General features: G+C 37.2%; 1 protein-coding gene across 5 annotated transcripts in view; it reads left to right on the top strand.

Moving 5' to 3' along the window:
* LOC104633462 (tyrosine-protein phosphatase non-receptor type 20) overlaps positions 1 to 14,977 on the top strand; it is a 61,985-nt gene extending 47,008 nt beyond the window's left edge. For 3 of the 5 annotated variants that reach the window (XM_075758358.1, XM_075758359.1, XM_075758361.1), the window contains 9 exons: positions 978 to 1,057; positions 3,243 to 3,328; positions 4,632 to 4,747; positions 7,270 to 7,418; positions 9,126 to 9,216; positions 10,339 to 10,673; positions 11,567 to 11,782; positions 12,052 to 12,114; positions 12,882 to 14,977. In XM_075758358.1, coding sequence (XP_075614473.1) covers positions 978 to 1,057; positions 3,243 to 3,328; positions 4,632 to 4,747; positions 7,270 to 7,418; positions 9,126 to 9,216; positions 10,339 to 10,673; positions 11,567 to 11,782; positions 12,052 to 12,114; positions 12,882 to 12,953 — 1,208 coding nt within the window. In that variant the 3' untranslated portion in view covers positions 12,954 to 14,977. Of the gene's footprint in view, positions 1 to 977; positions 1,058 to 3,242; positions 3,329 to 4,631; positions 4,748 to 7,269; positions 7,419 to 7,740; positions 7,906 to 9,125; positions 9,217 to 10,338; positions 10,674 to 11,566; positions 11,783 to 12,051; positions 12,115 to 12,881 lie in introns of those variants that run through there. The other 2 variants (XM_075758362.1, XM_075758360.1) reach the window with 2 other exon arrangements.
* Positions 14,978 to 15,767: the final 790 nt, after the last annotated feature.

Raw genomic sequence — 15,767 nt, forward strand, 5'->3', positions numbered from 1 at the left:
CTCTCTAAGTGTTTTTCTCTTTCTTAAATATGTTATCACAGAGGCGCTGATTGGCTTGGCCTTGGCCAGCAGCGGGTCCGTCTAGGAGCCGGCTGGCATTGGCTCTGTCAGACACAGGGGAAGCTTCTAGCAGCTTCTCACAGAAGCCACCCCCGTAACCCCCCCGCTACCAAAACCTTGCCATGCAAACCCAACACACTGAGGCTACTCCTTTTGAACTTCTAGTCATAAGCACTGGACACTCCTTCACCTACTGGAAGCTAACCTGTGTGTTTCAAGCGCAAAGCTTTTCCATAAAGATGAGAAAACTATGCTCCGCACTGGCCTGGAAGGAGGATGTTCACTGCCTCATTTCTATTCTAGTTTAATTTTGGGGGTTAATGATGATTAAAAAAAAAAAAAAAAGCAAATATGGCCAATTATAAAAAGGCTGATTGAAGCTCTTGCCCTGTTAAAGGCTGTGGAAATATTCCCATTTACTTCAATGAGACTAACCTTTTCTCCAGCTCTGCAAGTTTAAGGAACTAACTGTGAGGACGTTTATTTGCATCTCACATGACATTGGTGAATTACACAGTTGCTGGAAAGTTTAAACTATTCTCCTAATGGTACTATAGAAGCACTGGTGTCAAAGTTAATCTATGGTATTTGTCCCTCAGCACTGCAAATGAATGGGTTAGGGAGGGCAGATATAAATTCTGCCTCATTTTTTATAACTGCTATTGATACAGGGGTCTATTTCAGTGTATCTTCTGGCAACCTGAATTATGCTGGCTTCAGTGGTAAGATACGGCATTTGTGCTGTACTAACCCCCTCAGAGCATCTATGAAAGGGATATTCCATGCCAGTTTCTGGCACTGTATCTCAGTGCCTCTTCCAAGATCAAAGTCCTCTGATGTGGGTGGCACAGAAGAAATGGATCTATATTTTCATGCTTTATAGGCATTTTACTTTGATTTTGTTTTCTGGTATTCAGACAGTGCTGCGGGAAACCTGAGAGCTCAGCGTGTTTTCCCTTTCAAGGAAGAAGAAGAATCCAACCAGACATGCACTGAGGTAAAATCTGAATCAGGCCTCTGGAAGTTGTCAGGCAATGTACTCGTGTGTTTGTTGACAAAATGGGTTTGCTGCAATGCAGGCAAGAACCACGCCTTCTTAATGAAAAAGATTAATGTGAGGGAAGTCTGCTGCAATGACTGGAACTGCTAACATTTGAATGAGTCAGGGGATTCCACTGAGATAAGGGTATATGATTAGTATAATATATGCTAAAGGCGTGGGGGGAAGGAACGTTGCATATGCAACTCTAGTTCTGGTGCTTTGTAATATTGGAATGAATTATTTATTACTTTTACCATTCTTTCAGTATTTTAAAACAATATTCTTTAAAATATTTCTATTCAACTGCCTTCCATTAATATTCATAACTCCACGGCACACAAACTTCTTCAAAAATGGTTGTGTTTTTGAATCTTAGTAAGTCCTGCAAGACATTCTATATCAAATTTTACAGCATCTATTATTTCTAAGTTTACAACTGTAAAACCTCTCCTCAGAAAATGTGAGAAATATAGGTCGTCTTATTGCCCAGAACAAATAAAAACCCCAAACTCTGCCTCAATCAATATAATCAAACCAGAAAAAGAAAAATGGAAGAAATCCTCAATGTGAATAAGCTGAGAAAATCTGGAAGAGGAATTTGTTTGAGGAAGTTTTAAGTACACTGTTGGAACCAGTGTTGGAATTAAACTATTAGAGATTGGTGAAATATAGTATCAAAACAAGGTCATGTCAATGATCTGACAAAGAAGTACACCCAAGAAATAATACAAATGAGAAGTAGGAGATACTACTAAGATTACAGGTTCCTTATTAGAATCCTGAGTTAGCAAAGTATTAAGGCACAAATTTAGTTTCAAGCATGTGGTTAAGTCTATCTAGTTCAGCACAGCACATACCTAACTTTGAGCACATGCTAAATTTTTTTGCTGCATTGATTCTACTAACTCTCTCTTCTTCATTATTTCCAGCTTGCCTTTAGCTGTCTCCTATGAATAGAAACTATTTATGCTTTACTTTATAGAGCACAGCTGCCATCTACTCCAAAGATGTAGACTTTGAAAATGACAAGATACTGAAAAAAAAAAAAAAAAAGTGCAAAGAAGCAGCAGTAAAATACCTTTCCTTGGCAAACAGAAAACAAAAATCCATTCTCCAGTCAGTGTAGTCAGTAGGTACAGAAACTGGGTAAATGAATTCATGGTTAAATATAGGCAGCCATGAATTCCCCTGTTCTAATGGGTAAACACAAGCACAAAAGTAAGAAAATAAGGTATAAGTGGCAGCTACAATTAAGGTTCTGTGGGGCATTCAGTAGCTTATACTGTGTAACATGCCAAGGTGGTTCTGAGTGCACCTGGAATATTAAGCAAGGAAAGGAGAAGAAACACCACTCTGAACTAAAATTTTAATAATTATCTGTTAAGTGTTGCAACTCAGAAGGAGCCACTTCCACATGCTAATGCCAGATATAGAATCGTAGAATCATAGAATGGTTTGGGTTGGAAGGGACCTTAAAGATCATCTAGTTCCAGCCTCCCTGCTGCAGGCAGGGACATCTTCCACTATCCTGCCTCATTATTTAAATGCAGGACCAAGTTATTCTCTAGGATGGAAAAAAAGCCACCAATACTATTGCTTCTACTGCATATGGAGAGTGATCAAGGGTCTGCCTTCTCTGTTAGTTGTGTGCTTCTTCCAAAGAGCAGCTACACTCTGCTTCTAACAGCTGGCATCGTTGTGTCTGAGATAAAAAAAGGAAATTATTACCAACAATTCCATCTCAGACACTGGTGCTTTCTGCTTCCAAGAGCTGGGAGATAAAGAGTAGAGTGTGACTCATGATTCCTATGATTACATTTTCTTTATGAGATCAGAGAGGATATAACTAACATGAAACTTTTCAAAGTTTAGTCATGCTTGCTAAGTTGTAGAGAAATCTGAAGACTGTATTGTTATGAAACTCACAAATACAGCTGATGTGGCTTTTTACTCCTAATAGATACTGCAATGCTGAATCAAAGTTACATCTGAAAGTAGAAACTATTCTATTTTCCCCTTCCTTCCTGAGTGAAGGACAAATTCTTGTTAAATATAAGAAAGAATGTTGATGAAAGTAACTATATTCTTGATGTTTCTGTGTACTGATTTTTCACAGCTTTTTCTTATTTTAAACCTGCAGGATCCAGAAAGTACACCCAATTCCCCTCTGCAAGGTCAGCTGGCTGGACAAGAGTGTAAGGCTATCATCAGTAACATTTCAGACAGGTAGGTTTTTCAAATGCAGTAAAACTATTAAAATAAATAGTAGAGATAATTTATTCTTGCATTTCCAGAGCTGTCCTAATATGGTATGCAATTGCACTGACGTGTCCCAAATGATAAAAATGCAGTTCCATTGGAATGCAGCTCCATCTGCAGTAAGAGCTGCTAAACAGCTTTCACACAACTACTAAGGCAAATGAAACAGAAGCTTCTAGGTGTAACATCTCATGCAGACATGGCTAAGCTAGCTTTAGCCTTTCTAGCTGAGGAGAGAGAACAGTGGTAGCACTACCGTGTTTGTGTGGGCAGCGTCCCCGTGCATTTTCCTAAGTGTTCCAGCAGCTCTTGCAGCCTGAGCTGGACCCTGTGCTATTATGGCAGTAGTGATAGAGAAGTTGAACTCCAGACATCTGGAATCAAGAGAATTTGAGGATGTTACTCCAAAAAAGTACATAGTACAAGAAGACAAGTATTTTACTTCAAATTTTAAATCTACAGTACAATGGGAAATCAATGAATAATGGAGTATTGTTAAGACATGGGCAGTTTTATCTAGTACAATGATGCAGAATATATGAAATATGATTACTTTCTTTATCACTTATAACCCACATAAATAGAAAAAGGGACTAAATGTTTACATTTAAAACTTTAAATTTTGTAAGAACAGTACTTGGCCAATCAATGAGGGATGAAAATCTTCTCTAACTTACCTGCTTGCAGAGATAAAGTTTGAAAGAGCATCTGCAAGTGAGTGCATCCTTGTGAACAAAGGCTCAGTGCTACTTGCTATTATCTCATTGCTAATATAACATTATCTCGTGATATACCAGGCAATCAGGTGTGATTATTGTTCAATTATCTTCTACTTAAATATAAGTGCTTTAAAATTTTCTAAATACTTTAGGAAACAGTAACAGTAACAAGCAAAACCTATGTAGCTATGATTGCCTAACACCTGAAAAATGTCATACATGACAAATTGTCTATAACTGTGACAATCCTTATTTTCAATCATTTCTGGTCAGCTTTTTATACAAAGTATGTTCTTATCTCTTTGAAAAAATAAAATACCACATCCAAATAACAGTGTTTTTCACTAGCTATATTTGCAAACACTACTCCAGACAAAATGCTACTATTACTTGAACTTACGTTCTTCAGAGTTCACACTAATTCTTGAAAATACTTGCTCAAGAGAGGTATAAGTAACCAAAAATAGATTAAATCCAAAACCTCAGTATGCTTCAGATTATCAAAGCTTCTGCTGCTTCGATAAGACCATTCAACTAATGCTGTTTTACAGGTCACAGAAATATGCAGAATGTGAAGGCTGCAGAAGAGAGAGTCAGCAGCCTGAGTCAGACAGCTGGAACAATGAAGATGATGATATGCCTCACAGGATTTCCATTCTGCCTAGAAGTAACCATGCAAAACCTTCTCTTGTTTCTTTAACATTGTAGGCCAGCTCCTCTGTATTTGTACAGTGAGAACAACATTAATCCCTTGTACACAAGCTAAGAATTTGCTCTTTGTGTCTCAAAGACCAGGACACTCAGGACACAATTTTTACCACTGATACATATGAAAGCCATCAAACCTTTGCAACATGCACAAGAAGGCCTACATCAGGGTCTCTCCAACTCTTTCAGAGAACTGCTAGAAGGAAAGAACGTGAGTCTGAATGTAGTTAATTGAACCAAGAGAGGGCAGCTCTGCTGGCCTTCACCCACTTGCCACTGCTCTGAGCACCTCTGTTTGGAGCTCCGGTTTCAAAAGGATGAACGACTTCTTATTTTTACTTTTTGTGGGGGGTTTTTCTGTCTTTTGGTTTGGTTTTTGGTTGGGATTTTTTTTTATTGTAATGTTATATATCATGACCTTCCCCAAAGGAAAATCTCTGAATACCTTGATTATACTCAATTAGGTGTACAAGCTGAGCAATTAAGAGGAAAAGGAAGTTGTTTAATTAATTTGAGCAACATCATTATATTTGTTCAAATCATGTGCTATTGGTTAGTGCAAAGAAATGACATATTGGCTCAGTGGCTGAACAAAGAAAATGAGCATTACAATTTGGGTCAGAAGCAAATTTGTGGGAGCTTCTCAGTGCATAATTAAAAAAATGAATTTCTTAGTTTGTCCCAAAATGAATAAAATAAAAGCAGATGGATTATCCTACTGACTAGATGTAGTAGAAAGCCTTTTTCATATACAAAAGGCAATCACAAAGAAGGCATTGAGAATTAATGGAACAAATTCCAGGGACATACTACAAAATGTGCTCGTTATCACTGCATGCAATAGGTTTTTGAAATCATTCTCCTCTCTCCGTTACTGTTCCCATACAACTCCTCAAAAAGAAAATGAAATACTTACACAAAAAAGTAGAATGAAAGGGTCAACTTCTATCTCAAGACTTTTTTCCTAGAATCACCATATTTCACTTCATATAATAAGTTCATTAAAACCTCTAGAACTGATGTGCTTAAACACATACTGAAGCATTTTCACAGCTCTGGAGCTAAAGCCCCTCTGATATCAGAGGACAGTTTACAGAAAGAATCCACCTAGTTGTTCCTATAGGAAAATAAACTGCTTCTACCTCAAACAAGAATAATTTGTAAAAGGGATCATACTGAGGATGCTGCAGTTTCCCATAGATTCGCTGAAATACAGATCTCTCCCTGCTTCTTCTAGCCCTGTAGAAGCAGTGAATTGTTGATGGCTTTTATCAGAAGTAAACCACATTAATGTGCCTCACACTACCAAGCCATGCTGGTTAGCAAACAGAAAATTATAACCAATGTATCCCCTACTACCTGCTCAAAGTTTGGGGGTTTTATTCCACTTGATCTGGAAGGGAAGAATGGTGTACGGGAAATACTGCACTCTGTCTGGAGTGGGGAATCTGTCTTCTTTGGCACTCTCAACTAGTTAATAGAAACACGCTCACATCTGTGAGGGTTAGCGAACAGAAAGTGTCTTAGAAGCTCAGGGAAGGCAGGTGCAAGCTGTAGCCCAAGACAAAAGCACAGAAGCACAACACTTACGTAACGGAGATTAGTTAAGAGTAGCAATGACATCTTACAAGAGGAAAACAGCATTGATCCTTGCCTTCAGCCTACAACAATCCTGTGGAAGGTTTTCTTTGAGACAGCTGGCATGTTATTTTTGCCAACAGTATCCTATGACTAAAAGGGCAAATTCCATAATTCCTCTGTCTGAAACCACTATTTTTTACCAAACAAGCTACTGATTTTATTCTACATGGTAACAAAAGTTTTTTAATTGCTCCAGTAGAGTAATGATATTTCTGGAAATATAAATATCCATCTTCTTAATCTGTCAAGTTTTGGATCAGAACATACACTTCAGGATGAGCTAATTAGTAAAACTGAATCCTGATTTTGGTGCATCAAAGATACTTCACATCTCTTCTTGAAGGGGAGTGTGAGGTAAGAGGAAAAGAACAGAAAATATTTTCTTACTTCAGGGAGGAAGAATTTGCGGAGATTATTCCTAGCAGTGGGGTGTGGCAATACTAATTTTCAGGAAAGTGTTGGAAACATGAAGATGATTCCCTGTGAAGATGTGGCCAGAGTCTCCAATACCAATATAAACTGGCATTAAAGTTTACAATTCTGCAAGAACAATTTATTTAGAACAAACTGTATTTAGAAACTGTATGAGGCAATAAGTTGCAATAGTTGGATCTGCTTCCAAATTACATGAAATGTGGTGCTGGTTGTATCCATGGTGCTGACTTCTTCTTCTTTCTGCTGTGAACATAAGTAAGCCAAAAATATTTTTTCATATTTCACTTCCACAGTATAAGCATCAAAATGTACTTAAGTATTGCAGCCCCCTAGTTTTTAAAGCCAAGACTCTGCACTATGAACAATAATCATTAAAACCTCCTTCGTTTTTTTGTTGATATATAGGTAGAACCTTTGCTTCTGGAGATGAACTGACTCAGTTAATTAACTTTAAACCATCACTGACTGGAGTAGGTCCAAGGACTGGCATCACAGGTCTTATTCGAGGCCTTCAGTTGCGGATTGAGAATCAAGAGGTGTTAAAGGAGTTTATGGTAAAGTGTGATTCCTTTTTAAGATCTGAGCGCTTAGCAGAGCTAAGTGACTTACGCAGCCTTCTGCATACTGTATGGGAGATACACTTGTGTTTCTCTACTGACTTCACTTTCTAGAGAATTATTCCAGCCAGAATGGGGCTTCCACTCTGCTGTTTAGGTGATGCTACAGTAATTTGGATCTCTCTCTTTCCACACAGGTCAGGCTTACACTGTTCCCTGTCCAAAGATACTGCCCACATGGAATGGAAAATAAATAATACACAAAAGTAGAGTATGAATCTCATTTTCATAGATTGACTTCTTCCTATTAGGGCCTCAGCTCTTCTGAACATCTGCCTAAGAACTATTCTAGAAGCTGCATTAAAGCAAGAAATCTATGCTGCTAGGGATTCACTAGTGTTGAAACACTTAGTTGATGCAAGGAAAATGTTCCACACAATGCTCCAGTGATCCACGGAACTCATTGCCACAAGATACTGTTAAGGTCAGGAACTTTGTGAAATTAAAATGAAAAAGTAATGTACCTCCATAGATGTTGAAAACACATAATTACATCTGATGGCAGATAAATGATGAAAAAGTGTAAAATTAGGAAAGCATATAAAATACCTGGTTTCAGGATATAAATAGAGCACTCAGTTATCAGCAGATTCCCAAAGAACAGCTTTTTCCATAGGTCTTCATCACAGTACTGGAATTCCTTTAAAATCCTTTAAAGGGTGTACACATCACCAGTGAAATAGATTGCTACCACTTTTCCATAGTAATTACAATGTTATCAGTTTCTTTCACTTGCCTTTCTGGGTATAAAATCTGACAGGCTCAAGTGTATAGGATTTGCTCACTTTCTCTGAAGCCTCAAGGGCATGTGTTAATTTCCATTCATTCCATTCCATTCCCAATGTAGGCATAGCATACTATGAGCTGAGTCATGCATCTGCTCAGAAAACATAAAGATCTAATAGAGAAAGTACTGGTTATAATAGCCAATGGATATTTTATCTGAGGAAAACCTTTAGTAACTGATGAAGATGTTAAAGAACTGTCACATGTATTTGAGTCCATACACACTGTATGGTGGCATAATGTGAAGGCTGAGCATTGTGCAATGCATACCAAACAGGTAAAAAATAAAGAAAAGTGAAGGTAACTCCAAACTGTAAATGAAATTAACTTGCACATTCCTGCCTCCAGTTACACTGCATTCAGTTCCCCTGAATCTGCTATGAAGTACTTAATGACCACAGGATTTGCACTTAACATCATTGATGCTGTTCCCTATATCTATCACTTTCTCTGTCACTGAAAAGTATTCACTGACATTGACTACCTGTTAACAGTGCAATATCTGGTGCTTCAGTTAGTATGTTATCAATTATGAATGCTGACATTTGGCCAAGACACTATTCCAAACACCTATTTTACAGCAATATACAACAGGGATCTGTAATGACAGGGGCTGGGGATGTGGGTTGGAAATCTCACTTGAAAACCCCAGAAATTTTGTGCATGCTGAAGAAAATATAAAGCCATTTGAATTCCTTCCCTAGAAGTTTAGAGAATGAGGTACTGATTCTCCTCTGTAAGAAGTCTATTTGCCTGGCTTGAGTCACATATAGCAGTAAAGTTTGCTCACACTGTCTCTGTAAAGGTTGTCTGTAAAGGATATGAACAACATGGATCGACTATTTCTCTTTGATCTAGGCTTTAGAACATGTGAAACCAACAGATGACTGCAGAACTGGCAAAGCACCAGAAAACCAGGATAAAAACAGATACCAAGATATTCTTCCATGTAAGTATGCACAGTAATGAGAACATACATTCAGGGGACAAAGACATCAGAAAACAAAAACAGCCATAACATTGAGATGTAGCAGGCAAATCCCACCAAATCCTTTATCACGGAGAGCTCCAATAATAATGGCATGTATTGAGATTTTTCCAAAAGAGGTAGAGTTCATGTAAGGCTGTCTGCATTGCACAATATGTAATTTTCAGAAGTATCACCTTCCACAAGGCAGGACTTGGTCTGGTAGGGGGCCAGATGTCTTGATGTTTCCTTCCCTCTTTCTCAGAGATACTGATCTACTACACTTCTGGGGGAAAATGTAACCTGAACTATAATAGCAGTTCTTTAAATCTATTTACATTTACAGCTACATCTACTGCTTATGCCATGGTGGATTTCTGAAAAGTACAATGGAAATTATGGAATTATGTAGCTCTTGGAAAGATAAAGATTCTTTCAGAAGTATTTGAAAGCATAATATCCAGCCAGAGCTTTCAGCTGCTCAGCTCTGATCTGAGTCAGAAACAAGTTTCATTGCTGATAAGTCATTTTAGAAGGAAGATTTGAGTCCAAGAGCTGAATGACTGCTGTTAACAAGGATTTCCAGAAAATAATGTACTGTCCAATGATTCCCAAAGAGGTATCATGACAGAAGGACAATGCTTTCTCAACCCTTGATGTCTTTCTAAACTGCAGCAGCAGGACAACACATGCAAAATTTGTAGCACAGTTACCTGTCTATATTAGTGATATGGTATACATTCTCAGAAGTTTCCTGTTTTATAACACCAATATCCAGCAACAATGTTCTCATGCCATACATTAAAAGCAGTGTTGGATACACTATTTTGAATTACTGCCAAACAATTCTATGGTAATTAGAAAGCTTGTCAGAGTGTTACACAAGTATCTTAAGAGAAATAAAGCTGCAGTGAACCATATCATTTATCTGTGGGAATTCCTATTAGCAGTGATTAATATTAGTGCCACTAGTCAAATGTATTCTAAAATCCAGAGTCATGCTTTGCTGCTAGAGGCTGAGGTTCCCCATCTCCTGAGTGCTAGAGGTGGTAGAACTCTGTTTCAGACATACAGCTGAAATAGCAACTTTCTTCTTCTGTACAGATGATAAGACGCGAGTTCCTCTGGGAGAAAAGAATGGCTACATTAACGCAAGTTACATTAGAATGAAAGTTGGAGGAGAGGAACATTTCTATATTATAACCCAAGGACCTCTGCCATCAACGATGGCTGATTTCTGGCAAATGGTCTGGGAGAGTGAATCAGACGTGATTGCCATGGTGACAAAAGAAGTGGAGCTCGGGCAAGTCAAATGTCATCGATACTGGCCCGAAGCTCCCCATGACTCTATAGACCTAGCTAATTTCCATCTCAGGCTGGACAATTATGAGATTCTGGAATACTTCATAATTAGAACAATAGAAATTATCAACAAGCAGGTAAGTTGAGTATACTTAATGCTTTGATTTACGATGGAACTGATTAGATATTTTCATAAGTAAATATTAGTATTATTGTTTTCTTCTTCCACAATATTACCTCTGTATTTTTTAGGAATGTAAAAATATGAATAACAGGCATGAAATCAGGGATAATGAAATGCTTTTCTTTGCTCATTGCACAAGCAATGTATCCAACATTACATACATTTGGACAAGAATGTTCAGAAATTATTCCTTTAATAGTCATAGAGCTGATGTGTTCAGTGTTTTGCAGAATAATTTACTGTTCTCATCAAATCAGTAAGTGGGTTCATATTCTGTAGTGGTGGCTGGAAGGAAAGAGTGGAAGAAGGTGGTTTTCATCCTAGAATTTAGAACAAATGATACTTCTTTAATTCATGAAAAGGCATGAATACACATGAAACTACAAATCTAGCAGCAATTTTTTAGAAACCTAACAAATACAAAATCCAGGTGTAAGAACATGGAAATCAGGACAACTATAAGTACATCAGTCTTGCCTCAATATAAAGTAAAGCTTTGCAAAAATTTCTGCAGGACATATTAATTAATGGAATAATTAGAAAATTCATACTTGTGCTACACTAACTTGGTGTCTTTTTCCATCAAGAAAACAATTTCTCTGTATGAAGAAAACACAGTTCTCCTTATGGCACTGAATGTGGAGCATATTGCAAAAGATTAAGATGGGAAGATGGGCCGTTATATGTGATTGTTTCAATGAACATGTTATGTTTGCTATGTTTGTCTTGGACCAGTATCAAATTACTACAGAAAGCCACAGGTTTACTTCAGCAGAAATCCAGAAATTCCTTGAAAATCAGTCTTAGGAATGATCATTTTTAACATTTCTGGTCTTTCTCTTCCAGACAGAAGAGAAGCGCATTATAAGTCATTTGCAGTTTACCACTTGGCCAGACCACAATACTCCCAAACTGGCTGAGCAGCTTGTAAAGTTTATTTGTTACATGAGAAAAGCTCACAATACAGGACCTATTGTTGCTCACTGCAGCACGGGCATTGGAAGAAGTGGAATTTTGCTGTGTGTTGAAGTTCTGCTCAGCTATATAGAAGAAGATCTATGTGTAAGTATCAAACAGATCATCATTAAGTATTACAAACTGGTAAGGATGTCAACAACATGTGGCGGTATCTTAGACCAGAGTAATTCCTGGTAGAATTCATCCTAACAAAATGGAAAAAAACCAGCTTTTGTTGTTTTAAACAACCAAGATGATAACTACAAATATACTATTTGTAAAATAACTGAATCACAGCTTCCCCATCTGAACATGCTGAAATCTTTCTTTATAACTTGCATGGCAACAAAATAAAAACTGTTCTCTTCTGATAGTTCAACATCAAGCAGATAGTGAGAGATTTGAGAGATCAGCGTTTTGGCATGATCCAAACTAAGGTAAGTTCTCAATATTCAACTACATTATGTTTTTTAAAAGTATCAATTAGTGGTACATATCGACATGCTTTTACAAATCTGGGGCTTAAAGCATAATTTTAGCCCTCTCATTTGAGGAAAATAACAGCCTTCCAGGCAAGTGGTGTCTAGATTTAAACATGAAAAGTCTGTCCCTTCATAGCTAACTAAAATAAAAACAAAGCATCAATATAGCATACATACCAGCCCCCCTTTCTTTTTTAAGCAAAAAAAAGCAGGGATCAGCAACAAAACTGGTGAGATACCATAAACTCTACCTGCAAAATTGTGGCCTTCAGTTGAATTCTTGCTATTGCTGAGTTATCATCACCTCAGTAAACACTTCTACTGCTGAGTTAAACCTACCCCTGAAAAGAATTTTCACACAGGAAAAGACAAGATGCAGCTAACTCAATTTGGAGCAAACAGGTAGTGGGAAGATTTTAGCACGTGCTTTGATATATTTTTCTTTAGTATAATTATTGAACATGTGATTAAAATTAAGCAAATAGATAGATTTCATTGACCTAAATGAGACTTGAGCACATGCTTACAGGTACTGCATTGAATAAGAAAGCATTTCTGATGAACAGAAAGACCAAGGGTGGTCTTAGATATCTAAGGTTTTGTGTCCGTGTTACAAAGATGCTGATGTTATAAGCAGCACTTCAGCCAGTTCATTCTTCTTTGTCTAGAATTTATGTTGCATACAGGATTTATGCTGCATACAGAATTTATGTTGTATACAGGATGACTATTTATTCTGTTATGAAGTTGCACTGGAAGTCCTTCAGAACCTTCAAGCAATGGATTCCTACTGACTGCAATATGACTCCTCCCTGTTGCTATTTCACTTGGACTCCAGGGACCACTCAGCAATTGCTTTGAAGAGATGTCAAGCCAGCACAGACAAATGTTATAATACATGGTTTGTTAGATTACTTTGACTTCTAAGGCATTTCAAAACCTTGCTTAACATGTCCTGGGTAAGTCAATTAAATCTTGGCTCACAGTTTGGAGAAATAGCCAGCCAGCACTGCAACACTGCTGTTAAATTGCCGTGGATAATTTGTATGTTCTGTGTAATAAAATATTAATTGTTAGGAAAATATTTTGGGACTATGACAAGGAGATAGCAGCTTTTGGAATTATTTTTACTGTCCAGTGGGCAACTATAAAGATCTAAGACTCTAGTGTCTTGGTGTTTCTGGAAGATTAGTTGTCCCTTATATATTGTTGTGCGCTCTTGGCTTCTGGACTGCAAATCAGTATTTTCTACAGTAGTTATGCTTTTGTGTGGAAGGACTCAATTTGTTTACCTTTGTTTGCTTGAACAATGTAGAACAGTTTCCAGTCATCACTCCAGCCCAGGAATTTATATCACCATCACTAGACATCTTAAATCAAGAAACTGACAAAAAAATAGGATGCCTTGAAATCCTACTTGGTTCTGTTCAAAGCAGGAAGAGTATTCTAATAATTGGATGGAATATTACTTTTTCCCAGCAATATGAACAGCTGCAGATAACATCAGTATTCTTTCATTCTGCATCCATGTAAAAAGGAATGCAATACTAAGCCAGATGAAATGGCTGTGTGTGCGTTTTGGCACGCATATACTTTTCATCTTCCCCTGATCCTTTCCATTGATTAACTAGTAATTCTTATCTAGGATCCAAACCAATCTATGGGGAGTCCCATTCAGTAGGGGCTGAATCAGGTCTTTAAGTTAGAGTAAATAACTCTCTGTACAGTTTGTTTCTCTTGCAAAAAGAGTTTCTGTTAGTGTGAGTTTGAGTGGATTTGAGAAAAAATCTGCAGTTTAAGTTTGTAAGACTGTACCTGTTTCTATAGTACTACTTCTAAGTCCCTTATCTAGAAGGTGATATATATGGAAGTGAAGTTATTAGATGCACATTGGAAGAGTAACTTTTAAACACAGGAAATTATAACAGCATTTATTTAACTGAATTGTACATATTTTTAAAACTTCTTTGATTTCAGGAAAGGAGAAAATATTAAAAGGCATTTGAATATAAAACTGCAGTAGAAACAAGACAATAAGATAGCTGGTTATTTTCATTATGAATGAGAGGTTTATGGTTCAGAAAGAATGAGGGATTAAATACAAATTAAAAGTACATTTTTTAGAAAAAAACACTGTAATACAATTATAATTAAGGCTTAGGGCCATTTTTTCTTTCTGCCCTCAGATAGTCTGCTGGAAGTCCGGAAAAGATAGAAATGAAATTTATGATGTGAGCCAGATACTAACTTCAAACATATTGATAGAGATCCAGAATAACTCTAAATCAGTGGAGTAACCCTGGACTTGGATTGGTATAAACATAAACAGACTTCAATGTTTTGTCTTAAATTCATTGAATTTGAGCCTTCCCAGAAGCATTACTCTCCATGCATTTCACATTTACTATCCTTATGTTACATATAAAGGACTATTTGCACAGCTTTGTCAAGTGTCATCAGCCAAATTTTTCTTCCTTACTTTATTACCTTCATTTGGTATTTGGCCTTTCGCTTTGATTTTAATTACTGCATATGTACTATTATGCAATGAATGCACTACATTGCACACGAATGCACAATTCACTTTTTGTACCACAACTTTAAAAAGCTTCTCAGTGAAAACATTCCTGTACTTTATGCAAAGGTGTTTATTCTGTGATTTAGAACAAGCATTCTGGATTTAGAAAACAATCTTTGTGGCATTATTTGTTCCTCCACATTTGTTCATCATCTTTGCAGTTGTTCAACAGAAGTGTTTGCTGTTTGACAGACGTTTTTCCTGTTTTACAGGGATATTAAAAAGATTTCTGAAAACACTGAATTGCATTTCATTTCAATTTCTTTTTTATGAAAAAGCAGCTGTAATAATTAACTACTAACAGTAAAAGCTCTAGGGAAAATAATCTTTCATTAATTGGGGCTTATATTTAAACTTCCTCTAAAGGCAGATTTTGTGATGATGGTACCTTTTATACATTTTCCTAAAGCAGGTATTACTGACCTCTGAGACATTCTGCCACATTCCATATTCTTATCCTTATAGCACCTTCCAGTACCTAAAAGAGCCTACAGGAAAGCTGGAGAGGGACTGTTTCCAAGGGTATGTAGTGACAGGGCAAGGGGTAATGGCCTTAAACTGAAGGAGGGTAGATTTAGATTAGATATGAGGAAGAAATTTTTTACAAAAAGTGCTTAGCAGATGTGGCTGCTGCACATGCTTTCTTAGAGATGCAAAGGAACCACCTGTTGTCAGCTTCCCCTTTAAAGGTATGATTCAGGGATTCAACTTCCAGCTCTGCTGCAGACTTCCCGAAAAAGCCAAACCACTTAAACAGGATTCTCTGCACCTCACGAGTTTCTTCTTTTGCACTGCACTACTGGGGTACACTCATATCCTTTATAGGTGGAGCCACAGAGCTCAAAGTGTAGATAATCTGAGAACAGTTAAGACACTCTTAAGAAGCATTTAAATATAGGGGAATATGACTACATCCAACAGCTCATACACCATTTTTCCCCCTACATAGCACAAATGAGAGTCCCAGTTCTGTATTCTTTATTCACGCAAAACTCCTATGGATATCAATGCTCATTGATATGCATTCATT

The sequence above is a fragment of the Balearica regulorum genome, chromosome 7, assembly GCF_011004875.1.
Source record: "Balearica regulorum gibbericeps isolate bBalReg1 chromosome 7, bBalReg1.pri, whole genome shotgun sequence".
Classification (NCBI taxonomy): Eukaryota; Metazoa; Chordata; class Aves; order Gruiformes; family Gruidae; genus Balearica; species Balearica regulorum.